Source organism: Cervus canadensis, chromosome 9 (genome assembly GCF_019320065.1).
Source record: "Cervus canadensis isolate Bull #8, Minnesota chromosome 9, ASM1932006v1, whole genome shotgun sequence".
NCBI classification, from domain to species: domain Eukaryota; kingdom Metazoa; phylum Chordata; class Mammalia; order Artiodactyla; family Cervidae; genus Cervus; species Cervus canadensis.
The window spans coordinates 16,412,028-16,439,495 of record NC_057394.1 but is presented as its reverse complement, the minus strand read 5'-3'; the positions used below and the strand labels follow the sequence as shown (position 1 = coordinate 16,439,495).

General features: G+C 41.7%; 1 protein-coding gene and 1 non-coding gene across 2 annotated transcripts in view; one reads left to right on the top strand and one right to left on the bottom strand.

The window, feature by feature from the left end:
• Positions 1-27,468, top strand: part of LOC122447238 (ATP-binding cassette sub-family C member 4-like) — a 146,828-nt gene that overhangs the window by 94,982 nt on the left and 24,378 nt on the right. Inside the window, exons 21-25 of the mRNA XM_043477774.1 lie at positions 1,474-1,624; positions 9,833-9,952; positions 12,880-12,990; positions 19,287-19,387; positions 20,453-20,644. Coding sequence (XP_043333709.1) covers positions 1,474-1,624; positions 9,833-9,952; positions 12,880-12,990; positions 19,287-19,387; positions 20,453-20,644 — 675 coding nt within the window. The remainder of the gene's footprint in view (positions 1-1,473; positions 1,625-9,832; positions 9,953-12,879; positions 12,991-19,286; positions 19,388-20,452; positions 20,645-27,468) is intronic.
• LOC122447668 lies at positions 16,421-16,539 on the bottom strand. Its single transcript, XR_006271329.1, has one exon. It is a non-coding gene; the product is annotated as a 5S ribosomal RNA (ribosomal RNA).

Here is a 27,468-nt window from a genome sequence, read left to right as displayed (position 1 = left end):
CTTCAGAGACCTTGGCCCAGACTGGGTGAATCTGCAAGTCCCTACCACCCCACCCCACTTTCATAGCAGAAAGACACTAAATGTTGATTGCATTCTTATTGCCTGATACTGTCCACCAGGGTATCATCCTTTTCCTGATAAAGATGGATGCTTAAATCAGCATCAACCAACAATTTCATTTTCTATTCTACCTACTGTCTTTTTAGACCAAAATCATTTCCCAAGAGAAAATCATCTTACAGGATAATTTGATGATTAAGAGAAGTTCATAGGACTCAGCACAGGGCCTTACATACAGTACACACATTGTAAATGCAATCTGGTGGTGTTATAATCATTAACCTCTGGAATGGGCATTTTAAATACTTAGTATAATGATAGAAAGATGGCTATAAGTTGGAAGTGAGCTTATATATGTCATCAAGGCTCATGACATGGGCTTCCCAGCTTTGTGACTTAGGCTTTGCAGTCTCCATCAAGTTACTTTTCCTCTCCCTGTGCCTCACTGTCTCCATTTGTAAAATTAGATAATACTGTTACTAGATATGTTATACTGAATTTGTAATTAACCACTTCTTTATCCCTACATGTATAGCTGAGGCATCTGGATTCCTCATCTGTGATACATGCTCACTCATCTCTCTAGTAACACCTGCTGACTCCTGATAGTTTGAGATACAACTCTTACTCTCTGAGCTTCAAATATTCTCATTTGTTAAAGGTTCAGTTCAGTTCAGTTGCTCAGTCATGTCTGACTCTTTGTGACCCCATGAACTGCAGCACGCCAGGCCTCCCTGTCCATCACAAACTCCCAGAGTTTATTCAAACTCATGTCCATCGAGTCAGTGATGCCATCCAGCCATCTCATCCTCTGTTGTCCCCTTCTCCTCCTGCCCCCAATCCCTCTCAGCATCAGGGTCTTTTCCAATGAGTCAACTCTTCGCATGAGGTGGCCAAAGTATTGGAGTTTCAGCTTTAGCATCAGTCCTTCCAATGAACACCCAGGACTGATCTCCTTTAGGATGGACTGGTTGGATCTCCTTGCAGTCCAAGGGACTCTCAAGAGTCTTCTCCAACACCACAGTTCAAAAGCATCAATTTTTTGGGCTCACCTTTCTTCACAGTCCAACTCTCACATCCATACACGATCACTGGAAAAACCATAGTCTTGACTAGATGGACCTGTTAAAGGTAGTAATGCCTTAAAAAAAAAAAAAAAAAGGTAATAATGCCTGCCTCATAGGACTACTGAGTGTATCACAAGAGCTGATACCTAGAAAGTTCTTATCAGAGTGTTTGATGCATGCAATAAACATCATGAGGACCACCTATAATTTTATTTATTTGGAAGGGAAAGCATTCCCTGCTGTTTCAACAAGTTTAAAAGAAAGAAGTTTAATCCTAACAAATCAATTTAGTTTATCTTTCAAAAGTATGCTTGACATGAAGCCTTCTGTACTTTCGCTATTTCAGACATTTCTACTACTGATTGGTGTGGTGGGCGTGATGGTAGCTGCAATTCCTTGGACTGCTATACCTGTGATTCCCCTTAGCATCATTTTCTTTTTTCTTCGGCGATATTTCTTAGAGACGTCACGAGATGTGAAACGCCTGGAATGTACAAGTGAGTACCAGGGCTCTCAGGTTGGGATGGCAGTGCAGGCTGACTTCCATTTATACCACAACTAACCAGACCTCTGAAATTCCGCAGACTCTATAGTGGAATTTCTCACCGTTAACATTAGATGATTCAAAGTTATGGCCCCTGAGAGTAGGTTTGGCCCTTAAAGCAAGTGGAGCTGGCAGCGGGTCAGTTACACTTTTCCTTTTAGCCCAAGGAGGACGGATATTGAGCACCCTGAGGACAGGTACCATTTCTGTCTTGTTAATGACATACTTCCTTACATAGAGTATCCACTCTATTAATACTATTCTTAAAATTATCTCATCATGTTGGAACTAATGTAGAAGGAAAATACAAAATTTTTCTTCCTAAAGTTACCAGAAATAACAAGGAAGGGAAAAGATTAGGAAAAGGAAAGGAGATCTCAGGTACTATATGTCAGAAGTGGTATATTTGAAAAAATACATGCTTTCACATGTTCTAGTAAGTTGCAGTTGTTAAATTTATTGAAAAGATGTGTGTTAGTCACTCAGTCATGTCCGACTCTTTGCAACCGCATGTAGCCCACCTGGCTCTTCTGTCCATGGAATTCCCCAGGCAAGAATACTGAAGTGGATAGCCATTCCCTTCTCCAGAGGATCTTCCTGATCCAGGGATTGAACCCAGGTTCCTGTATTGCTAGTGGATTCTTTAATGTCTAAGCCACCGGGGAAGCCCTACTGAAAAGATAAGCCCTGTTATTTTCAGGTTTGCTCTTTGTCATTGTCAGGATTTGGGGTGATACCACACTGTTTGTGTACCGCTTTCGCAAAGCTATTTATATAAATGATGCTGAGAATAATCCCTTAGGAGGACACAGGAGGGGGGAATCTGTTCAGTATGAATTTAATTGATTACTCCATTCAGCTTCCTAGTTCTAGACTAATGTGGAACATGGACATCCCTGTTGGTCCTGTGGGTAAGACTCTGTGCTTCCAATGTGGGGGCGACCACTTGAGCTCCTAGTTGGGGAACTAGATCCTGTATGGTGCAGCCAAAAAAAAAAAACAGTAATGGGGAACACATTTTATGATTAATTATTCTATTCAACAGGTAATCACAGATGATGAAATAATCAAATTTTTCTCTTACTAATGCATGTATTTCATCAATATTAAAACAAAAATAATAAGGAAAATAGATTGTTATATATTTTTAAAGTTATAAAAATAATAGCCAAAAAATAAGGAGAGAATATGTTTGTATCAAAGCCTCAACCATGAATAATTATTGCAAATTAATACCGACTTAACCTTCTAGAAACCAAGCCAAGAACAGAAGCATATTGTGTCTCGTGGTTCTCTATATCTACAAAGTGGAAAAATAATCTCAGTTCATCCAGTCAAAGGAGTTTTTCATGGCATTTGTATGTTTTATTTTTAATAATAAACACTTGCGGTACTTATCTTTATTTGCCAAAAGCATAGTGATCATCAGTTTCATAAAAGCTGTAGAAGACATTTTCACTCATCAAGAGAAGCTGCTAACCTCCTGTGAGGTCGAGTTTGGTGAGGTGTCCGGATGGATGGTGAGCAGTAGAGTCCAGGTGTGTGTGATGTCCTGTATGACTGAGTAGGATGGTAGGACCTGAGGAGACAGAAGAGGAAGTGATGAGCTCCATCCAGTCTTCTGTGTAGACAAGGCTTCAGATGTTTTATGGTTTGAGGCCACTCATGGAATGGAGCCGTTCAACAGTCTTGTTGCAAAGCTGGTCTCTGGTACATTGAGAGAGGGGTTGTTCCAGAAAGAATATTTGACAGAATTTTTGCCTGGGGCAAGGGCCATTTCTCAGTCACATGGAAGTGGAGAGAAGGGCTCCTTCTGAGGCTTTTGTCAAGAAACAGTACAAGATATTCTCAGTATTTAATCTGAAGAGTCTGAGAACTTCGGCGCTATCACTGTGGAATATTTGGATTTTTTGCACCCAGTAGGCTGCAGCAAGTTAGACAATACATTTAAACCAGGTACCCCATCCTGCACACCTCAGATAACCACAGGTGGTGGCCAGTTGATTAGAATGTTTATGTTCTCTATCGAGGTGGTGGTGTTGTTCTTCTGTCCCTCAGTCATGTCCAACACTTTGACCCCATGGACTGCAGCATGCCAGGCTTCCCTGTCCTTCACCATCTCCCAGAGTTTCTTCAACTCATGTTCATTGAGTTGGTGATGCCATCCAACCATTTCATCCTTTATTGTTCCCTTCTACTCTTGCCTTCAATCTTTCCCAGCATCAGAGTCTTTTCTAATGAGTCAAAAATTTCACTTTAGGTGGCTTAAGTATTGGAGTTTCAGCATCAGTCCTTCCAATGAATATACAGGGTTGATTTCCTTTAGGATTGACTGGTTTGATCTCCTTGCTATCGAAGGAACACCCAAGAATCTTCTCCAGAACCACATCAAAAGTATCAATTCTTCCATGCTCAGCCTACTTTATGGTCCAACTCTCACATTTGTACATGACCACTGAAAAGAAAAGAGATCAGTCCTGGGTGTTCATTGGAAGGACTGATGCTGAAGCTGGAACTCCAATACTTTAGCCACCTCATGTGAAGAGTTGACTCATTGGAAAAGTCCCTGATGCTGAGAGGGATTGGGGGCAGGAGGAGAAGGGGCCAACAGAGGATGAGATGGCTGGATGGCATCAGCGACTCGATGGACATGAGTTGGAGTAAACTCCGGGAGTTGGTGATGGACAGGGAGGCCTGGCGTGCTGTGATTCATGGGGTCGTAATGAGTTGGAAATGACCGAGTGACTGAACTGAACTGAACTGAAAAAAACATAGCTTTGGCTATACGTACTGTTGTTGGCAAAGTGATGCCTCTGGTTTTTAATATGCTTTCTAAGTTTGTCATAGCTTTTCCTCCAGTGAGCAAGCATCTTTTAATTTCATGGCTGCACTCACCATCCACAGTGATTTTGGAGCCCAAGAAAATAATGTCTGTCACTGTTTCCCCATCTATTTACCATGAAGTGATGGGACCATATTCCATGATCTTCATTTTCTGAATGTTGAGTTTTAAGCCAACTTTTTCACTCTCATCTTTCACCTTCATCAGGAGGCTCTTTAGTTCTTCACTTTCTACAATAAGGGTGTCATCTAAATATCTGAGGTTATTGATATTTCTCCTGGCAGTCTTGACTCCAGCTTGTACTTCATCTACCCCAGCATTTCTCATAATGTACTCTGCATATAAATTAAATAGCAGGGTGATAATATACAGCCTTGACATACTCCTTTCCCAATTTGGAACCAGCCTATTTTTCTATGTCCCATTCTAACTGTTGCTTCGTGACCTTAATGCAAATTTCTCAGGAGGCAGGTGAGGTGGTCTGGTATTCCCATCTCTTGAAGAATTTTCCACAGTTTGTTATGATCCACACAGTGAAAGCCTTTAGCGAAGTCAATGAAGCAGAAGTAGATGAAGTAACTGTTTTTCTGGAATTCTCTTGCTTTTTCTATGAGCCAACGAATGTTGGCAATTTGATCTCCAGTTCTTCTGCCTTTTCTAAGTACAGCTTGTACATCTGGAAGTTCTTGGTTCATGTACTATTGAAGCCTAGCTTGAAGGATTTTGAACATTACCTTGTTAGCATATGAACTGAGTGCAATTGTGTGGTAGTTTGAACACTCTTTGGGATTGCCTTTCTTTGGGAATGGAATAAAAACTCATCTTTTCCAATCCTGTGGCCACTACTCAGTTTTCCAAATTTACTGGCATATTGAGTGCAGCACTTTCACAACATCATCTTTTAGGATTTGAAATAGCTGAATTCCATCACCTCCACTAGCTTTGTTTGTAGTGATGCTTCCTAAGGCCCACTTGACTTCACATTCCAGGATGTCTGGCTCTAGGTGAGTGATCACACCATCATGGTTATCCAAGTCATTAAGATCTTTTTGTATAGTTCTTCTGTGTATTGTTGCCACCTCTTCTTAATATCTTCTGCTTCTGTTGGGTCCATCCCATTTCTGTCCTTTATTGTGCCCATCTTTGCATGAAATATTCGTTTGGTATCTCTAATTTTCTTGAAACAATCACTAGTTTTTCCCATTCTATTTTTCTCCTCTATTTCTTTGCACTGATCACTGAGGAAGTCTTTCTTATCTTTCCTTGCTATTCTTTGGAACTCTGCAGATACAGGATACACAGTTTCAGTCCCTGGGTGGAGAAGATCCGCTGGAGGAAAACATGGCAACCCACTCCAGTATTCTTGCCTGGATAATCTGATGGACAGAGAAGTGTGGCAGGCTATAGTCCATGGGATTGCAAAGAGTCAGACATGATTGAGCAACTGAGCAAGCAAGAGCATCTCTTAAAGGTCACTGCTGGAGCCAACAGCAAAAAGAAGGACACCTGACTGCTGTGGCCAGAAGGCATTAGCCTGCTTCATCCTTGTGCTCTGAAGGACTACTGAATCCTGGCATTTATTTTCAGGTCCTATGGCCTAACTGCCCCTGGAAGCTTATGCTGACATTTTTATCTGATGGCATATTGGCAACTGATTATAACAGAGCTTTGGGGGCACATTTTTGCAAAAGTGATCATAGCAATGGTCAATCATGGACAAATGCATAAAACCAGGATGGCATTTTCTTGCCTTTCTCTAGCCAGTTTTTTGCGTTTGGCAATGCCTGAATGATGAAGCCTTTTCCAAATTCTGTCTGAAAGTGCTGAGATCAACTAGCAATATTTGCCATGGTCATGGTTAGGGGAAGATTAGCACATGTGTCAGGTGTTAGGACCATGGATCATCAAGTCTGCTGTTTTAAGGGGTTCTCATGCTGGACTCCCAGGGATTTTGTTCAATGGAAGGTGATTAATGGGACTTCCCAGGTGGTGCTAGCAATAAAGAATGTGCCTGCCAATGCAAGGGATGTTAGAGATGTGGGTTCTATCCCTGGGTCAGGAAGATCTCCTGGAGGAGGGCATGGCAACCTACTACAGTATTCTTGCATGGAGAATTCCATGGACAGAGGAGGCTGGCAGGCTTCAGTCCATGGGATCACAGAGTCAGACATAACTGAGCAATTGAGCACAAGGTGATTAATAAGATGTGCAGTAATGGCTTAAACTGTTGAGTGTTAGCTGAGTAAGATTTGGGAGTTTTCTGAACATAAATAACAAAGTCTGGAGAAAAATGCAAATTGTCCCACATGGGCATCCTTAACCCTGATTATTCTCCCTCTGAGACACTGCGGTTATGATTAAAGGCACAACCTTGGGAGTAAGAGTGTTGGGTCTCACACCCAGGTCTGTCACTTAGGTGGGTTAATATAGTTAATCCTGGGCAGTTAGTGCTCTTCATCGCATAGTCTATGCGGGTCTCATGAGCGTTTCTTGATGCTTGTAAAGTGCTTGCTGGTCACTACTAAAGGCACAAGAACCTTGAACAAGAGGCAAAATCACTGCAGATGGTGACTGCAGCCATGAAATTAAAAGATGCTTACTCCTTGGAAGGAAAGTTATGACCAACCTAGATAACATATTAAAAAGCAGAGACATTACTTTGCCAACAAAGTTCGTCCAGTCAAGGCTATGGTTTTTCCAGTGGTCATGTATGGATGTGAGAATTGGACTGTGAAGAAAGCTGAGTGCTGAAAAATTGATGCTTTTGGACTGTGGTGTTGGAGAAGTCTCTTGAGAGTCCCTTGGACTGCAAGGAGATCCAACCAGTCCATCCTAAAGGAGATCAGCCCTGGGTGTTCATTGGAAGGACTGAAGCTGAAGCTGAAACTCCAGTACTTTGGCCACCTCATGCGAAGAGTTGACTCATTGGAAAAGACACTGATGCTGGGAGGGATTGAGGGCAGGAGGAGAAGGGGCCAACAGAGGATGAGATGGCTGGATGGCATCACCGACTCAATGGACATGAGTTTGAATAAACTCTGGGAGTTGGTGACGGACAGGGAGGCCTGGCGTGCTGTGATTCATGGGGTCGCAAAGAGTTGGACACGACTGAGTGACTGAACTGAGCTGAAGAACTTATTCACAACTAGCAGGCCTCACATAGCTTGAATAATAACCTGCAGCAGGGTTGTTAGCCCTAGCCAGGGAAGATCTGCACCACACACTTGTGGGGTGTGTCCCCAAGTGTCCTCAGGGTTGTGGGAAACTGCTGTCAGTGCTGTCAGTCATGTGAACTGTAGGGTTACATGTGTCTGTGACTGTGAACTGATACCATGACTGATACATAATCTGCTTCAGGACAGCAAACTCAGTGCTTGGGGGAAAAAGATGTTACTTTGGGCAACATAACACAGGAGCCTTGACATCCCCTCTCCCATGTACTAGTTAAAATTCTTTGCAGACCCTCCAGCTCAATCATCCTGGCATCCTGGTCAGCCCTAGTGGGGTTTGAAAGAAACAGGATAGATTTTTATGGGTTCAGGTTTCCTCTGGCCTGCTGTAACTCTTGGGCATGAGGTGAGGTAGGAGATGGGGGTTCCTGGTGTTCAAGGCTGAGATGACACCTGTTTCTAAAGTCAACCCTGCCCTTCATCCCTGCTGGGGAGAATCACCTGCAGCTTTGATCTCCTGATGAGGGAAGCAGGTGAGGGAGACCAAGGTGAAGAGTTCACTCCAGGACTCTCCCTGTATGAACAGCCACATCTACTTCCTCCTCCTCAGAAGCCTTGTCTGGGATGAACAATGTTGATGTCAGTCTCTGTGGAGTCAAAATGGGAGCCTGGTTCTACTGAGTTTTCTCCTCTCTCTGGAGCTGGACTCTTGGCATCCTCCTGACAGGGTGATGGGCCCCGGAATTCATCTGTGTCATCCCTGTGAGCAGTCTGCATCCAGAGTGATGAGTTCTGGAGGTGGGCTGGGACATCTGGTAGGGCTGCAGAAAAGACTTGAACAGAGCTCCCAGCCTTTCTTGTTTGGAGCTTGAGCTCAATCTGAGTTTATGTTACTCTTATAAGCACAAAGTTATAGGCAGCTAAAAAGTTACTCAGTAGAGTGAAAAGAGAGAGAGCGGTGTGGAAGCTGGAATTAGAACACAGGTACACAACTGGATAATCAAAAGCACCACTGAGTCACTTTCAGCTCTTTGCCTAAATGAAGTACAAAAGGGAAATGTTTGATCATGTCGTGGTTAAGAGAAGGGTTTTTCCTTAAAGCAATATTACAGCGGAGGGTCCCTGACAGTTGAGGTTCCTGGTCTGATGTGCCAGTTGGAAAGAGCCCCAGGGCTGAGTGGATGGTCACCTGGCCCCTAACCCAGGACTTAAATGTTAAAATGCTACTGATTCAAAAATTAGTGAACAATAATTGCTCATCCCTGAAAAAGAATGAAATATTGCTATTTGCAGCAACATGGATGGATTTGGAGAATAATATTTTTAATAAAGTAAGTCAGAGAAAGATAAATATGATATCACTTACATATGGAATCTAAAAATAATATAAATGAATCTGTATACAAAATAGAAATAGACTCAGTTCAGTTCAGTTGCTCAGTCGTGTCTGACTCTTTGCGACCCCATGAATCACAGCACGCCAGGCCTCCCTGTCCATCACCAACTCCCAGAATTTACTCAAACTCATGCCCATTGAATCAGTGGTGACATCCAGCCATCTCAGAGACATAGAAAACAAACTTATGGTTACCAAAGGAGATTGGGAGAGAGGGAGAAACAAACTAGAAGTATGGGATTAATAGACACACTACTATAAATCTGTCAGATAGATAACAACAAGGATTTACTGTAAAGCACAGGGGATTTTATTCAGTATCTTATAATAATCTGTAATGAAATATTATCAGAAAAAAATAACTGAATGACTATACTGTATACTTGAAACTAACACATTATTGTAGATCAACTATACTTCAGTATATTTTTTAAAATTTTGTGAACAATTTCCACCTGGTGAGATGCCAGAAGAATTTGGAGGGAAGTGTGTGTGAGAGGACCTTGATGAAAGAACCAGTAAAGAATTTCTTTATGTAGATCTAGCTGTGATTTGAATTTGATCAAAGATAGTTTCAAGGAGAATCTTTCATTCCCACATCATTAAAGTGAAGTGTGGTATAAGCAGGAGTTTGAGGGTCACATGGAGGATTCCCTTTGGCAGGATGTGTGACTACAGAGCACTAGAGGCAGTTGGTTTCCTTGCATCCAGCCTCCCTAACTTTCTCTGTCCTGTGTGTCTCTGCTTCTCCAGCACGGAGCCTAGTATTTTCCCACTTAGCGTCTTCTCTGCGGGGACTACGGACCATCCGGGCATGCAAAGCTGAACAGAAGTTTCAGGAAGTGTTTGACTCACACCAGGACTTGCATTCAGGTCTGTAAGTTTGTGGAGATGGTTTCAAAGGATGGGATGTGCTGCCTTCTGAGGCCTGACCTCCCCCTCAGGTGGTCTTGCTGGCCAGCATCTCTCTCTGTGCCACCCCTCATCCCCCTCTGCACACCTGCCTCCCCCACCTCTTCCTCTCAGCATCCCCTCTGTGCTTCCCTCTTCCCCTGTCACACCCTTGCTTTTCTCCCCTGACTGGCTTGCATTGTCCTTCTATCACTGTGCCCAGTGGCTTTCTGTCTTTTTAGAGCAGGAGTCAGCAAGCTTTTCTTTTTTGCAAAGGTCCAGATAGAAAATATTGTAGGCCTTAGGAAGCATCACTACAAACAAAGCTAGAGGAGGTGATGGAGTTCCAGTTGAGCTTTTTCAAATCCTAAAAGATGATGCTGTGAAAGTGCTGCACTCAATATGTCAGCAAATTTGGAAAACTCAGCAATGGCCACAGGACTGGAAAAGGTCAGTTTTCATTCCAATCCCAAAGAAAGGCAATGTCAAAGAATGCTCAAACTATCACACAATTGCACTCATCTCACATGCTAGTAAAGTAATGCTCAAAATTCTCCAAGCCAGCCTTCAGCAATAAGTGAACCATGAACTTCCAAATGTTCAAGCTGGTTTTCAAAAAGGCAGAGGAACCAGAGATCAAATTGTGAACATCTGCTGGATCATCGAAAAAGCAAGACAGTTCAAAAAAATCATCTGCTTTATTGACTATGCCAAAGCCTTTGACTATGTGGATCACAATAAACTGTGGAAAATTCTGAAAGAGATGGGAATACCAGACCACCTGACCTGCCTCTTGAGAAACCTGTATGCAGGTCAGGAAGCAACAGTTAGACCTGGATATGGAACAACAGACTGGTTCCAAATAGGGAAAGGAGTACATCAAGGCTGTATATTGTCACCCTGCTTATTTAACTTATATGCAGAGTACATCATGGGAAAAGCTGGGCTGGTTGAAGGACGAGATGGAATCAAGATTCCCAGGAGATATATCAATAACCTCAGATGTGCAGATGACACCACCCTTATGGCAGAAAGTGAAGAAGAGCTAAAGAGCCTCTTGATGAAAGTGAAAGTGGAGAGTGGAAAAGTTGGCTTAAAGCTCAACATTCAGAAAACTAATATGCAAAACAGAAAAAGAGACACAGATGTACAGAACAGACTTTTAGACTCTGTGGGAGAAGGCGAGGGTGGGATGTTCAGAGAGAACAGCATTGAAACAAGTATACTATCAAGGGTGAAACAGATCACCAGCCCAGGTTGGATGCATGAGACAAGTGCTCAGGGCTGGTGCAATGGGAAGACCCAGAGGGATGGGATGGAGAGGGAGGTGGGAGGGGGGATCGGGATGGGGAACACATGTAAATCCATGGCTGATTCATGTCAATGTATGGTAAAAACCACTACAATAAAAAAAATGAAAAAATGAAAACTAAGATCATGGCATCTGGTCCCATCACTTCATGGCACAAATGGGGAAACAGTGGAAACAGTGGCTGACTTTATTTTCTTGGGCTCCAAAATCACTGCAGATGATGACTGCAGCCATAAAATTAAAAGATACTTACTCCTTAGATGGAAAGTTGTTGCCAACCTAGACAGCATATTAAAAAGCAGAGACATTACTTTGTCAACAAAGGTCTGTCTAGTCAAGGCCATAGTTTTTCCAGTAGTCATGTATGGATATCAGATTTGGACTATAAAGAAAGCTGAGCACCGAAGAATTGATGCTTTTAAACTATGGTGTTGGAGAAGACTTTTGAGAGTCCCTTGGACTGCAAGGAGATCCAACCAGTCCATCCTAAAGGAGATCAGCCCTGGATGTTCATTGGAAGGACTGATGGTGAAGCTGAAACTCCAAAACTTGGGCCACCTGATGCGAAGGGCTGACTCATTTGAAAGGACCCTGATGCTGGGAAAGACTGAGGGCAGCAGGAGAAGGGGACGACAGAGGATGAGATGGTTGAATGGCATTACTGACTCAATGGACATGAGTTTGGGCAAACTCCAGGAGTTGGCGATGGACAGGGAGGCCTGGTGTGCTGCAGTCCATGGGGTCAGTCAGACATGGCTGATCAACTGAACTGAACTGTGTGCTATACTGTCTCTGTTGCAATTACTCACCTTTGCTGTTGTAGCACAAAGACAGGCAAAGACAATACACCAGTGAATGGCTGCAGCTGTGTTACAATAAAACTTTATTCTCAGAACATGTTGACTGTTCTTGTCCGCCAGGCTGTGTTTTCAGAGCATGGAGGGTAGTGGACGTGATTGAGGAAAATAATTTCCTGATTTGCTACCTGCTTAATTATGCTTTGTATCAGTGAAATCCACCACCCCCCCGGCCAGGTAGAAAATTCAGAATTTTCTCTAAGTCTATAAAATCCTGGCCAAACTTTCCAACCATTATTTTATTTTGAAGATAACAGGGCATTTTAAAAGTCACATGCAGATCCAGTTAGCTGATGGACATGGAGACACTGGCTCCTAAGAATAAACACCTCTGTAATGAGGGCAGAAGGTGCTAAAAACAGTGTGAGCTGTGCTGTCTGCTGCCTGAGAGCTGATAATAGTCAACCATGTGAGAGGATGATCTTCATGTTGAGGACCGGCACTGTACGGAGCACACTAATGAGATGATTTACTGGCTTCTCTCTTATGATCATATTTCTGTTCACAACCTGTGGGTTGACGTTTTCAATGCATGCTTCCTAGACTGATCCCCATGTCTCCCATACGTTGTTTTATGTTGGAACCTAGTTTTCTGAAATCTCCAGGATTCTTGCGTGTGTATCTTTGCTGTTCTACCTTGTGTAAAATCTTCTATAACTCAACTAAGAAAATGTTCTCCCTCATGAGAAGCAGCTAACATAGTTTTTCTGTTTATTATGCTTAATGATTCACAAATCCAGAGGCTTGGTTTCTGCTTTTGATGACGTCCCGATGGCTCGCCGTGTATCTAGATGTCATCTGTGCCATCTTTGTCACTGTTGTTGCTTTTGGGGCCCTGATCCTGGTAGAAAGTAAGTACAGATGTGAATATTTGTGGAGTGTTTACAGTTTTTAACTTTGTTTGTAGTTATTAAACTCTTAACCATTTTGTCTAATATGTACCATTTGGTTCTAATGAATTGTATTAAAGTGTTTGCAGCATGTGACTCCTCAGTTTGTTCCATGTGAAGTCATCTGTGTCTTGATGAGAACTTCTATCGTTTTTCCTATTTATTTATTTATTTACAGTAGGTCCTTGTTGAGACCTTTCGTTTAAAAAATTTTGATTGGCATATGGCTGCTTTACAATGTGTTAGCTTCAGGTGTACAGCCAAGTGAGTCTATTATATGTATCTCTGCATTTTTAAAGATTATTTTTCCATATCCTATGAACATTGGGATTCATGTATCATTTTTTAGTAATTTGCATTTTAATAAATACTTCAAATACATTGTCCTTTAGAAAAGAATCTCTGTCTTTGGCTTTTGGAATCTTTTAGAAGCAAAGACCAGGTATGAATGCCTGCTCCAGCAGACCTGTGGTGCCTGCTTTGGCTCATTTGGACCATTCTTTTATTTTTAAGTTTTATTGGGATATAGTTGTCTTGGTTTCAGATGCACAGCAAAGTGAATCTGCTATACATAAAACATAGCCATTCTTTTTTATATTCTTTTCCCATATACATCATTACGGAGTTCCCTGTAGTTTATAGTAGTTTCTTATTAGTTATCTATTTGAATATTTTATATATAGTATATACGTGTCGATCCCAGTCTTCCAATTTATCCCACCTCTCCTTTATCCTCTGGTAACCATAAATTTATTTTCTACATCTGTAACTGTACTTCTGTTTTGTAGACAAGATCATTTGCAGCTTTTTGTTAGATTACATATATAAGTGACATCATACTCTATCTTTCTTTGTCTGACTTACTTCACTCAGTATTAAAATCTCTAGGTCCAGCCATGTTGCTGCAAATGGCATTATTTCACCTTTCTTGTGGCTGGGTAATACTCCATTGTATCTATGGTACCACATCTTCCATACCATTGCTTGTTGATGGAAATTTAGGTTTCTTCCATGTCCTAGTTGTTGTAAATAGTGCTGCAGTGAACATTAGGGTGCATGTATCTTTTGGAATTATGGTTTTCTCTGGATATATGTCCAGGAGTGGGATTGCTGGATCATATGGTAGGTCTATTTTTAGGTTTCTAAAAGAACCTCCATATTGTTCTCCATAGTGTCTGTACCAGTTTACATTCCCACCAACAGTGTTGGAGGGTTCCCTTTTCTCCACATCCTCTCCAGCATTTATTGTTTGTAGACTTTTTGATAATGATCATACTGACTACTGTAGTTTTAATATGCATTTCTCTAATTATTAGAGATTTGATCATCTTTCATGTGCTTTTTGGCCATCTGTTTGTCTTCTTTGGAGACTTTTAATCTTCTTTCCATTTTTTGATTGGGTTGTTTATTTATTTATTTTTGATATTGAACTGCATGAACTGTTTGTACCTTTTGGAGAGTAATCCCTTGTCAGTCACTGCATTTGCAAATATTTTCCCCCATTCTGCAGATTGTCTTTTGGGTATTTGTTTATGGTTTTCTTTGCCATGAAAAAGCTTTTAAGCTTTATTAGGTCACACTTGTTTATGTTTTATTTTCATTACTCTAAGTGGTGGGTCAACAAAGAACTTACTTCAGTTATGTCAGAGAGAGTTTTCACTATGTTTTCGTCTAAGAGTTTTATAGTGTCTATTCTTATATTTATGTGTGTAATCTATTTTGAGTTTGATTTTGTTTATGATGTTAGGGAGTGTTCTAATTTTATTCTTTTATAAGTAGCTGTCCAGTTTTCCCAGCAAAACACTTACTCTTTTCTCTGTTGTCTATTCTTGCTTCCTTTGCTATAGGTGACACAGGTGTGTGGGTTTATCTCTGGACTTTCCATCCTGTTCTACTGATCTATATTTCTGGTTTTGGTGCCAGTAGCATACTGCTTCAATTACTGTAGCTGTGTAGTATAGTCCAAAGACAGGGAGCCTGATTCCTCCCAGCTTCATTTTTCTTCTTTGTTTTTCTCAAAATTACATTGGCTATTCATGGTATTTTGTGTTTTCATACAAAATATAAAATTTTTTGTTCTAATTCTGTGAAAAATGCCATTGGTAATTTAATAGGGATTGCGTTGAATCTGTAGATTGCTTTGAGTAGTTTGTTTGTTTGTTTACAGTAGGTCTTTGTTGAGATCTTTTATCTTTTTATTTTTCTTGAATGGGTTGAAATCTATACAACTATAGCAAGCTGACCTTCTGAACATTCCAGGTAGTGTCCTGTAGTTGGGAAGAGAGAATCAAGTTTACTATTAAGCTTTTTGTACAACTTAGGTTTTAGGTTTTAGCTTTAGGACTACTTGGATCTCTTAGTTGTAAGGGTCTGGTGTACTGGGATGAGAAAGATTCTCTGTAGCAAAAACAGTATCCTCACTGCTGTGTGGGTACCAGATGAGCAGCTGTTAGAATGTGGCATGAATTCACTGCCCCTAACTACTCCATATTAGTAACACTGAATCATAGTCCACATAATGGAACAGTGAGAGTCATATTTTAGATTTAAAAGCACTAGCTCTTAGAACCCATTGCCTTGTTTTTGTGGTTTCAACTGTAGCTACTTTGGATGTAGAAAGTGAAATTATATAATGATAATTGAAGCCATAGGGACAAAAATCTGAATAATGATATATTCCTCACCTGTGTAATACTGTCAAGTGTATCTCAATCTACTGCTGCTGCTAAGTCACTTCAGTCGTGTCTGACTCTATGCGACTCCATAGACAGCAGCTCACCAGGCTCCCCCATCCCTGGGATTCTCCAGGCAAGAACACTGGAGTGGGTTGCCATTTCCTTCTCCAATGCATGAAAGTGAAATGTGAAAGTGAAATCGCTCAGTTGTGTCCGACTCCCAGCGACCTCATGGACGGCAGCCTACCAGGCTCCTCTGTCCATGGGATTTTCCAGGCAAGAGTACTGGAGTGGGGTGCCATTGCCTTCTCCTTATCTCAATCTAGGTGGGATTAATATGGTAAAGGATGGAAATGATAAGGACCTAAGATAAGCAGAAGAGATTAGGAAGAGGTGGCAAGAATACACTGAAGAACTGTACAAAAACGATCTTAACGACCTGGATAACCATGATGGTGTGGTCACTCACCTAGAGCCAGACATCCTGGAGTGTGAAGTCAGAAAGTGAAAGTGAAGTCGCTCAGTCATGTCCGACTCTTTGCGACCCCGTGGACTGTAGCCCACCAGGCTTCTCCGTCCATGGGATTCTCCAAGCAAGAATAATGGAGTGGGTTGCCAGTTCCTTCTCCAGGGGATCTTCCCGACCCAGGGATCAAACCCAGGTCTCCCGCATTGCAGGCAGACACTTTAACCTCTGAGCCACCAGGGAAGCCCTAAGCCTACAGCACCTGGTATTCCCAGGAGGTCTCCCATCCAAGTACTAACCAGGCCTGACCCTACTTAACTTCCGAGATCAGATGAGATCGGGCGCATTCAGGGTGGTATGGCCGTAGTACTACGAACAAAGCTAGTGAAGGTAATAGAATTCCAGCTGAACTAATTCAAATCCTAAAAGGAGATGCTGTTGAAGTGCTACATTCTTTTTTTTTTTTTTTTTTGAAGTGCTACATTCTATATGCCAGCAAATTTGGAAAACTCAGCAGTGGCCACAGGACTGGAAAACGTCAGTTTTCATTCCAATCCAAAAGAAGGGCAATGCCAAGGAATGCTCAAACTACCATACAATTGCACTCATTTTGCATGCTAGTAAGGTTGTGCTCAAAATCCTTCAAGCAAGACTTCAACAGTATGTGAACTGGGAACTTCCAGATACACAAGCTGGGTTTAGAAAAGGCAGAGGAAATGGAGATCAAATTGCCAACATTCATAGGATCATAGAGAAAGAAAGGGAATTCCAGAAAATCATCTGCTTCATTGACTATGTGAAAGGCTTTGACTGTATGGATCACAAAAATCTGTGGAAAATTTCGTAAGAGACAGGAATACCAGACCACCTTACCTGTCTCCTGAGAAACCTGTATGCAGGTCAAGAAGAAACAGTTAGAACTGGGCGTGGAACAATAGACTGGTTCAAAATTGGGAAAGGAGTATGAAAAGCTGTATACTGTCACTGTTTATTTAATTTATATGCAGAGTACACATGCAAAATGTCAGGCTGGATGATTCACAAGCTAGAATCAAGATTGCCAGGAGAAATATCAACAACCTCAGATATGCAGATGATATTGCTCTAATGGCAGCAAGTGAAGAGGAACTAAAGAATCTCTTGATGAGGATGAAAGAGGAGAGTGAAAAACTGGCTTAAAACTCAGCATTCAAACTATGATGATCATGGTATCCTGTCCCATCACTTCATAGCATATACATGGGGAAAAAGTGGAAGCAGTGACAGATATTATTTATTTGGGTTCCAAAATTGCTTTGAACAGTGACTGCAGCTATGAAATTAAGAGATATTTGCTTCTTGGAAGGAAAGCTATGACAAACCTAGACAGAATATTAAAAAGCAGATGCATCATGTTGTCAACAGAAGTCCATATAGTCAAAGCTATGTTTTTTCCAGTAGCCATGTACATATGTAAGAGTTGGGCCATTAAGAAGACTGTGAAGTGAAAGTTGCTTGGTCTTATCCTGCTCTTTGTGACCCCATGGACTATACAGTCCATGGAATTCTCCAGGCCAGAATGCTGGAGTGGGCAGCCGTTCTCTTCTCCAGGGGATCTTCCCAACCTAGGGATTGAACCCAGGTCTCCCGAATTGCAGGCAGATTATTAACCAGCTGAGCTACAAGGGAAGCCCTTAAGAAGGCTGAGAGCTGAAGAAATGATGCTTCTGAATTGTGATGTTAGAGGAGACACTTGAAAGTCCTTTGGACTGTAAGGAGATCAAACCAGTCAATCCTAAAGGAAATCAACCCTGGATATTCATTGGAAGGACTGATGCTGAAGCTCCAATACTTTGGCCACCTGATGCAAAATGCTGACTCATTGGAAAAGACCCTGATGCTGGGAACGACTGAAGGCAAAAGGAGAAGAGGGCAGCAGAGGATGAGATGGTTAGATAGCATCACTGACTTGATGGACATGAGTTTGAGCAAACTCTGGAAGATAATAATGAAGGACAGGGAAGCCTGGTGTGCTGCAGTCCATGGTGTCACAGACAGATATGACTTAGTGAGTGAACAGCAACAACTTTGTTAATTCTTTCTAAATTCATAATATTTTTAAAAATTATTTATTCATTTGGCTGCACTGGGTCTTAGTTGGGGCATGGGGGATCTTCAGTCTCAGCTGAGACATACAGGACTTTAGTTACAGCATGTGAAGATTTAGTTGTGGATTGTGGAATCTAGTTTCCTGACCAGGGATCAAACCCAGGCCCTCTGCATTGGGAGTGCAGAGTCTTAGCTTTTGGACCACTAGGGAAGTCCCTCAAAGTGGGTTTTTTCTTGTTTTTTTTTTTTTTTTTTACTGTATCATGGTCTCAATCAACAGAAGTAATATTATGAGTAATACTATCATTATATGCAAGTGATTTAAATATAAAGGAGTCCTCTCACTACTATATATAAAGAAAGAAAGAAGGAAAGAAAGAAAGAGAGTGAAGTCATTCAGTCGTGTCGGACTCTTTGCAACCCCATGGACTGTAGCCTACCAGGCTCCTCCATCTATGGGATAGATAACTAAAAAGGACCGATGGTATAGCACCGCTACTGCTGCTAAGTCACCTCAGTCATGTCCAACTCTGTGCGACCCCACAGAAGGCAGCCCACCAGGCTCCCCCGTCCCTGGGATTCTCAAGGCAAGAACACGGGGGTAGGTTGCCATTTCCTTCTCCAAAGCATGAAAGTGAAAAGTGAAAGTGAAGTCGCTCAGTGGTGTCCGACTCTTTGCGACATCATGGACTGCAGCCTACCATGGGATTTTCCTCCATCCATGGGATTTTCCAGGCAAGAGTACTGGAATGGGGTGCCATTGCCTTCTCCAATGGGAGAAGGCACAGGGAACTCTAATTAATAGTCTGTAATGACATATATGGGGAAATAATTTTAAAAGGTTGGATGATATGTTTATGTATGGCTAATGCAATTTACTGTACACCTGAGAATAAAACAACTTTGTAAATCAACTATTCTCCAAGAAAAATCATAAAAATAAAGGAGTCTTCTTTGTAAAGTGACAGAAGGACCTGTGTGAGGGGTTGAGAAGTAGACTAATTTTATTCCTTTTCTTCCTCATTTAGCTTTGACTCCCGGGCAGGTTGGCCTGGTCCTGTCTCTCACGCTCACACTCACGGGGATGTTCCAGTGGTGCGTCAGGCAAAGTGCTGAAGTTGAGAACATGGTGATGTTTATCTTTCTGTTCTTAGCCTTTTCAGGTTTCCTTGCTGTTAAATGGCATAAAAGCAATTCTTAGGTAAAATAATAAAATTATTATTTTTACATCATAGTTAACAAAGTTTTCTTGCATTTTCCTCCATCTGCCTATAGTTAATGTAAAATGAAATATATACTTCTTTCTCAGACTTATGTATACCATGTCAGAAAGTTTTATATTCATCACAGACTGGCTTAAGGTATAATAAATTTCTGTCTCATAGGAGAAAAGTTCTGAAATTCTGGAGAGAATGTAGGTTAATTGTTTATTAACTTAGCAGCTTGTTTACCTTTGTTTCTTAATGGGTAATTCCTCATTTTTGGTAAAATAAAAGAATCCAGTATTTTGAGGTTTATTTAATTAAAATGTTCCTCCACCCCTCCCTGCATTTTAGCATTTATTCTTGTATGTGTTGAACACCTGAATTTGCTGGCAGCCCTTTTTCCTGGTAGGATAGGCTCCCTCTCAGAATGTGCTATCAAAGGTGTAGAGTTATAGTTGTTTAGGAGGCCTTAGCCAGTATGTACATTATACATTTTAAATATTTGTATCTTCTCCTAAAGGGAAAAAAACCAAGTCTTTCCATGTCAGCCTTCTAACAGAGTAGACAGTGACTAATTATTAAAATGAAACTTGATGACCATTCAATTCTGCTCATCTGTAACACATGGTCCTTCTGTAGCCACACATACTGATTGGTGTCCATAAGTATTCTTTTTTTTTTTTGAAAAAATTCTCTTGTTTTTTCTTCAGATGTGAAAGGTGGATCAATAAAATTTTACCATTCATTTCTCTAATGATTTTAGTTTTGATATAAAGTTGAAGGGAATAGTTGTAAGTAAAAGTGTTGAAGATGATGAACAAGTTTGCAAATTTTCCAAGACCTCATCAGACTCCTACTTCTGTCTTTGCAGATTCTGAGACCTGGGATGTTCTAAACCATTGAAAAGCAGAAGGTTTCATTTACAGTTTCTGGGCATCCATAAATAAGACACTCTGACACTAACTCATGTGATGTCGTATGTATTTCAGATGATTTCAGTAGAAAGAGGGATTGAATATACAGACCTTGAGAAAGAAGCACCCTGGGAATATGAGTATCGTTCACCACCATCCTGGCCCCATGAAGGAAAGATTAACTTTAATAATATGAACTTCAAGTACAGTTTGGATGGGCCTCTGGTGTTGAAGAACCTGGGAATGTTCATTGACCCAAGAGAAAAGGTTAGTTTAAGCCATCTGCCTCTTTAAAATCCAGCTAAAGTTTTAGCACCACTTTCGCTATTGGTTTCCTTGTCTGTGTACAGGGGAATTCTTTGTTCCTAATGGATGCAGATTAGATCAGTGACACTGTCCCTGAATCTTTCTTGGAAACTGACCATGGAATGGGGATACCAGCATTTTTTCCCTGTGTTGCCAGCTCCTTCATGGTGGTTGATTGGTCCTGGGCTCCAGGGCTCGATCTTAACCTGACCCAGGAAGACACTATATGTGACACCTAATTATTCATATGAAGTCTGGGTTGTTCACCCTGGCTCCCTGTTCCTAACTCTCCAATATTTCATTCCTTTCCACCTTTTATTTTTTTAATATATTTTTATTTGTTTATTTGGCTGTGCTGGTCTTAGTTGTGGCACACAGGATCTTCAATCTTCATTGTGGCGTTCGAACTCTTAGTTGCAGCATGTGGGATCTATTTATAGTTCCCTGATCAGGAATCGAACCTAGGCCCCCTGCATTGGGAGCACAGGTTCTTAGCCAATGGACTGCCAGCAATGTCCCCCATCTTTTCTTCTTTGTGTTTCTGAAATCTTCTTTTCCTCCCACTGTGCCCTCTGGTTGCAGCCTGCTCCTCTGTCCCTGGGTTTTTGCCATGGACTTGCCCTCTACTCACCCACACTGAGCTGCCATGCCCCTGCCCTCCCACCCACAGACTACTTCTTTCTTTAGCACAGATCTGATCCTTACTGGCCTGGGTTGAGCTACTGCTGGAACCAGACCACCAGAGCCCTAAGCCCACTCCAGTGGGGGCTGTCGGGTGAGCTTGTAGCCACTAGAGATGAGCCTGAATCATGACCCAGTCAGGGGTGAGGAACCAGGGCCTCAGATGGAGGCAGGGCCTGGAGACTTGCTCAAAGTCAAAAGCACATTGAAGGGAGCAGGGAAGATCCACATGGGAGATGGCAGAGAGGCTGTGACCTATACCTGCCATTGTCCATGTCTGCTGGTGATGTTCCTTTCACGTTAAGCTTGAGGCTCTCAGCTGGGCCCAGGACAGAGTCTTGAAAAGACTAAACCAGAACAGACAAGGTGGTAGGAAGCTCTTCCCCACCTCCCTCTGAAGCCAGTGTGTCTCCTGACTCACGCACACCCCTGCCCTCAGGCGTGTGTAGTTCTCCCAAAGCACCGCGCCCTCCAGCTTTCAGCATGCACGCTGCCCCTCCGCCTCAGAGGCCTGTCCCCCATCATCTGGCTGGTGAACGTCTCCTCATTTTCTGAGTTGATCTAATGCATCTTTGAGACCCTCAATTCTTCCTTAGTGTCTTATATTTTATTTTAAGATAGAAATTTTGGTACACCTGTTTTCACAGTAACCAAAAGTTGGAAGGAACTAAACCTTACAATTAAATATTATTCAGTTTTTAAAAGGAAGAAAATTCTGGTCTATGGATAAACCTTCATGATATCTTGCCACATGAGGTAAGCCAGACACAACGGGAATGAATACTCTGATTCCACTTATGTGAGATTCCTAGAGTAGTCAAATTCAAGAAGACAGGAAGTAGGATGGTGGTCTCCAGGGACTGGGGGATGGGAAATGGGGAGTTGTTTGTTTAATGGGTATAGAATTTCAGTTTTAGCAGGCAAAAAACTTTCTTGAGCTTGGCTGAACAACAATGTGAATATACTGAACACCAAACTGTCCACTTAAAAATGATTATGTAGTTAAATTTTATGTTACGTGAATTTTACTATAATTAAAATAAAAGCTAGCACCTATAGCATGCTTTATAATTTGGAGTCTGTATTTCACAGTAAGTACCTTGAGGTTTTTTAAAATCAGAGAAAATCTTGTTTTCATCTTCGTTCCCCAGAAAGTGGCATTCTGCAGGGCACAGAGAGTGTGCTTAGGGATTGCTGGTTTTGAGGGTGAGTAGCACACAGGTGTGAGCAGCCAGTAACCAACAAACACAGATACACAAGACAACTCTGAATAACCGAAAGAACTGTTCTTTAAAACTCTCACCACCACAGACACATCTAGTGGACTGTAGCTGTAATTTAATGAATGATACCCTTGTAACATGAAAAATTAAAAAATAAATATTCAACTTAATCCCCAAATGCTACCCAGAGAGCAGCTGTCGTTAGTCACAGGGCAAAAGCTGGTCCTCATTATTTCCAGTCCCACTGTAGGTCAGGAAGAAGGTGAACTGCTGTGTCAGGAAAACATTAACCACAGCTCTTGATATAATCCTGTCCCCTAGAGCACTGAAAGCAATGTTTATTTATTGTCAGACAATGTGTCTGTCAGATTTTTCATTGTAAATGTCATTCTGTTAACTTGCCTTTGTCTTAAATTTTCCCCAAAGACATAGAATATGAATTATCTAAGAAACGCTGTAGTACAACTTAGGAACATAGCAGATTCTTATTCTTCCTTCTTAGAGCCTACAAATCATAGGATTATTGAGAATTCTAAAATGTTTGAGGGCAAATTAAATTTGGAGACTGAATTAATGACTTCAGCAACTTAACACAGTATCGCCAATAGCTTCATTTTTGTGTTGGGATATGAAACCCTTCATGAAGCCATTTCACTCCACCTGTGTACATCATAGGTTTCCTCTCCTGCTCACCTGTCCCCGCCCCTGTCACTCCAGGACACCCTTTTGGTGCTGGATTTGATTGAGAGAGGATGCTGTGGGTGAGGGAGGGGACATGTGGGTGAGCCAGCCCAGCAGAAGTGGGGCTTTATTCTCTTTCCCTCATTTCCTCTGCTGTCATGATTCCTTGAAGTTACAGTCAATAGGAAAGTGTAGTAGGTACTAAGCAGGATTTTAATTCATGGAAGAAATACCAAGTGAAAATAAAGAGCCAGGACTTCCCTGGTCTTGCAGTGCAGAAGAATTCACCTGCCAGTGCAGGGGACACTGGTTCAATCCCTGGTCTGAGAAGACTTCACATGCTGCAGAGCAAGTAAGTCCATGCGGCACAACTACTGAGCCTACATGCTGCAACTACTAAAGCTTGTGCTCAGCAACAAAAGAAGCCACCTCAATGAGAAGCCCATGCACTGCAACAAGGCGTAGCCCGCACTCATCACAGCTAGGGACAGACTGCATGAAGCAATCATGACCCAGCTCAACCAAAAATTAAAAATAAAAAAAAAATGAGGTAAACAGCATCTTAGGCTTCCTGGTTTTCCGAACATGGCTGCATTTTTCATTTAGATGATTCTGTGGTTGATTTGATCATTTTAAAGAGTCTTGGGCCATATTAAAGCATTTTCCAGCTCTTGAGGTAGATTAATTTTATTTGTTTTTGCTCACACCTATTACTTGGATGATACATTTTTACAGATGCTTACTAGACCTTGGTATAATGTGCAAAAATATTATTTTCTATATTTCTTTTTACACAATGTTTTCTTATAAACCATTCCCTTCACTCTGAGCTTGTCCCCCTCCCCCTGCTGACTCCCTAATTCCTTGTGACTCAGACTGTGGTGTCAGGGTCAGCAGCACCTGCATCTCCTGGAGCTTTTTAGAAATGCAGAGTCTCAGGCCCATTCAGATCACTTTCTCAGCATTGCATTTAAACAAGACCTCCTAGTAAAGTCCTTTTTCTCCCATGGGCAGTTTTTGATGACTGATAGCCTGTGCTTTCTAAGAAATGTCCTTTGACAATTTGAAACTGAGCTCATGAATCACCTACTGACTCAGCATGAGGCTCTAGAAAGTTCTGTGCTACTTACCTTACAGATTTACTTACTTTTATATTCTCTAAATCAGACCTTTATAATATAATCTAATTCTGTGTGATTCTACTGCATTTATTTGCATCTTTTCAGTGGATTCTGTCCTCCTCAAAAGCACTTTTCATCCTGTGTCCCGCCTTCTTCATACCAGCCTCCTCTAGGGACGGAGGAATTTCCCACAGGCTCAGCCCTGCCTGGACCTGGAGTCAGAGAAAACTGAGTGGGGGAGTCAGAGATTGTTGAGTATATGTGTGGCTCTTTCACCACCTGATGGGATGAAATATGAGTCTTGCTGCCCCAAGCAGGGCATGAAGTCTGTCTGGTTTGTTCCCCAGGCACCATGTGCCCCACTCAGCTGCAGGTTTCTCTCTCAGCCCAGCTGTGAGTCTCGGTTCTTCCTGCTGACAGCCAGCCCACCTGCCCTCAGGCACACTCGTGCTCCCACTCACCACGTACATGCCTGTATTCATATCATGCTTTAACTTTCTGACTGTAGGATCTCTATGTTAGGCCTGTGCCTTTAACTGCAGCTACACTTCTCCCCACTTTCTCTGTTCTAGCTTCACAGAGGGACATGATAAGGTGCCAGGCCATCCAGGTGATAAGGAGGCCATCAGCAGATGGAGAAGAGCCCAAGGGTCTGCATTTGAGTCCCATCCTGTGACTTATAGGCTCTGATATTTCAGGCAGACTAATTCATCAGACTAAGCCTCAATCTTTTCTTTGCAAAATGGAAGCAATAGGATGTAGCCTGTAGGGTTGTTGTACAACTTGAACAAGATAAGACATGTTAAACACCCAGCATGAGGATCAGAGTAATTGGATAAAGATGGTCATCATTTTCATTGGGTGTAAAATGACCATAACCACTTATACTGCAAAGATTGTATATACCATGAGAAAAGAAGTGTTGGCCATTTGAAGTTGTATTTATGGCTGTAGGATCCATCTGCTATGTCTGTCTTTGTCCAGCTTATCATATACCTAAATAATATGGTAATAGATTTTCCATAAATTTCTCTGGCCTGAGTGAAAAATCTCAGTTCCCAGTAGAAGCTTCTTTGTCTCAGTACACCATAGGTAATACAAATAAGACAGTCAAATACCATAAAGTTTCTACTGTCAACATGTACAGTTCATCTGAAGAAACAAGAAAATGGCTATATTAGTTTTATAAGCTAGAAAGTGGTCACCATTTTTATAGAGGTTTTTACAAAAATGACATAACATCTGTTAGGGTTGGGACAAGCCCACATGAGGGACAGGGAGAGCATTTCCAAGGATTTAGGCACGTGAGACAGATTTAGTAATTTGTGGTTAGGGTTTCAGCAGGTAGAGATGCATTCAGTAGAAATGCATGTGAAAGTGCTTTAGGAGGTGGGGTCAACATAAGCAAAAGCATGATGCCCTGATCCAGTGAGTGAAGAACTTGGCGCCTGCAGAGCATTCAGGAAAATCAGCTGCCAGGTGTGCAGCAGACATTTTCATGCTCAACCCTGACAACTCCTGTCAGGGAGTTGTCACCAAGTCACCAAGGAAGGTGACTTGTCTGCCAAGTCAGCAAGGAAGGTGACTTGTGGATATGAAGGATGGAGAGGTCAGTGGGAACAGTTGTGTAGAAGAGACGTCCTAGGGTGGAATGATGGGCACAGAACTGGCTTTTGGAGTACAATCTGAGAAGTGAGAGCATGAGGACCAGAGTGGGCAGATGCAGGAGGCTGGGAGCCTGGAGGTGTTATGTCTCCTGCACATCTCCCGGGAAAGTGATTGCACTTTTCGGAATCATGCTGATGTTGGTTAAAACAAAGATATAGCACTCAGGTTTGTGAATGTGCAGGGAAACGAGTGGGAGTAGAAAATGGTATCATATATCTGGAGAGTAGGTTAATAGCCTAACAGCTTCCTCTGAAACTGTTCATACTTGATTCTCAGCAGTTCCACATCTGAGAATTTATCTGAGGGAAATCATTGAGAATGTTTGCAAAAGAAAAACATTTAGCTTCAAGGATATTTAACAGAGTTATTTGTAATAGCAAATTATTGGAAACTGCCTAAATATCCAGCAGTAGGGGGTTTATTAAATGATCACATATACTGAAATATTTTGTAGCCATTAAAATAAATATTCTTATGAAATACTAAATGAAAACACATAACAATATGTTCATATTAATCCCATTTTTAAAATATATGTGAACTTGTATCTGTAAGAACACGTACAGAAGTCTAGAAAGTAAAAACATCACTTGAAAACGGTTTTTTCAGAGTGCTGAGTATAGCTAGTATTTATTTATTTTTCAGACTAATTTGCACTGATTATGATTAAGGATCCTAATCATGAAACATAGTTTGTTTTTTTTAAATCATAAAGCAAAGTTTGTTTTAACTTCTTTCTTAAAAGGTAATGCAGCCTGGCTCTCCAGTGCTGACTGTGGATCTTAAAATGAGGAACTGAGTCATGAAACATTGCAAGAGTAGAGTCTTCAGGGCTTGGCCCCATGCTGGATTCACGGAAGTAAGGAGGACAGTTCAGCCCCTGAGCCTGGGAAAGAAGTAGGAAGGATAAAGTGGGGAAATGGAGGAAGGAGTTGCTTTGTGTGGGGCATTGGGTGTTGAATATGTTGTCTGATGTGTGCAGAGAAATCCAGGTGCAAGTGTTTAACAAGTTGGTGTCATCATCAGAGACCAACCTGGTTGAAAAAACAGAAAGGGGCCATTTCAAAGCAAATAAGATAAGATTTTCTCCAAGTGTCATTATAATTTTATTTATTTATTCATTTATTTTTGACTGTGCTAGGTCTTTATTGCTGCTTGGGCTTTTCTCTAGTTGTGGGGAACGGGGACTCCTCTAGTTGTGTGCCTGGACCTCTCATTCTGGTGCCTTCTCTTGTTATAGAGCATAGTCTATAGGGTGTGAGGGCTTCAGTAGTTGTGACATGTGGCTCAGTATTTTTGGTTCCCAGGTTCTAGAGCACAGGCTCAATAGTTGTGGCACATGAACTTAGTTGTTTTGTGGTATGTGGGATTCTCCTGGACCAGGGATTGCACCCATGTCTCCTGTTCTGAC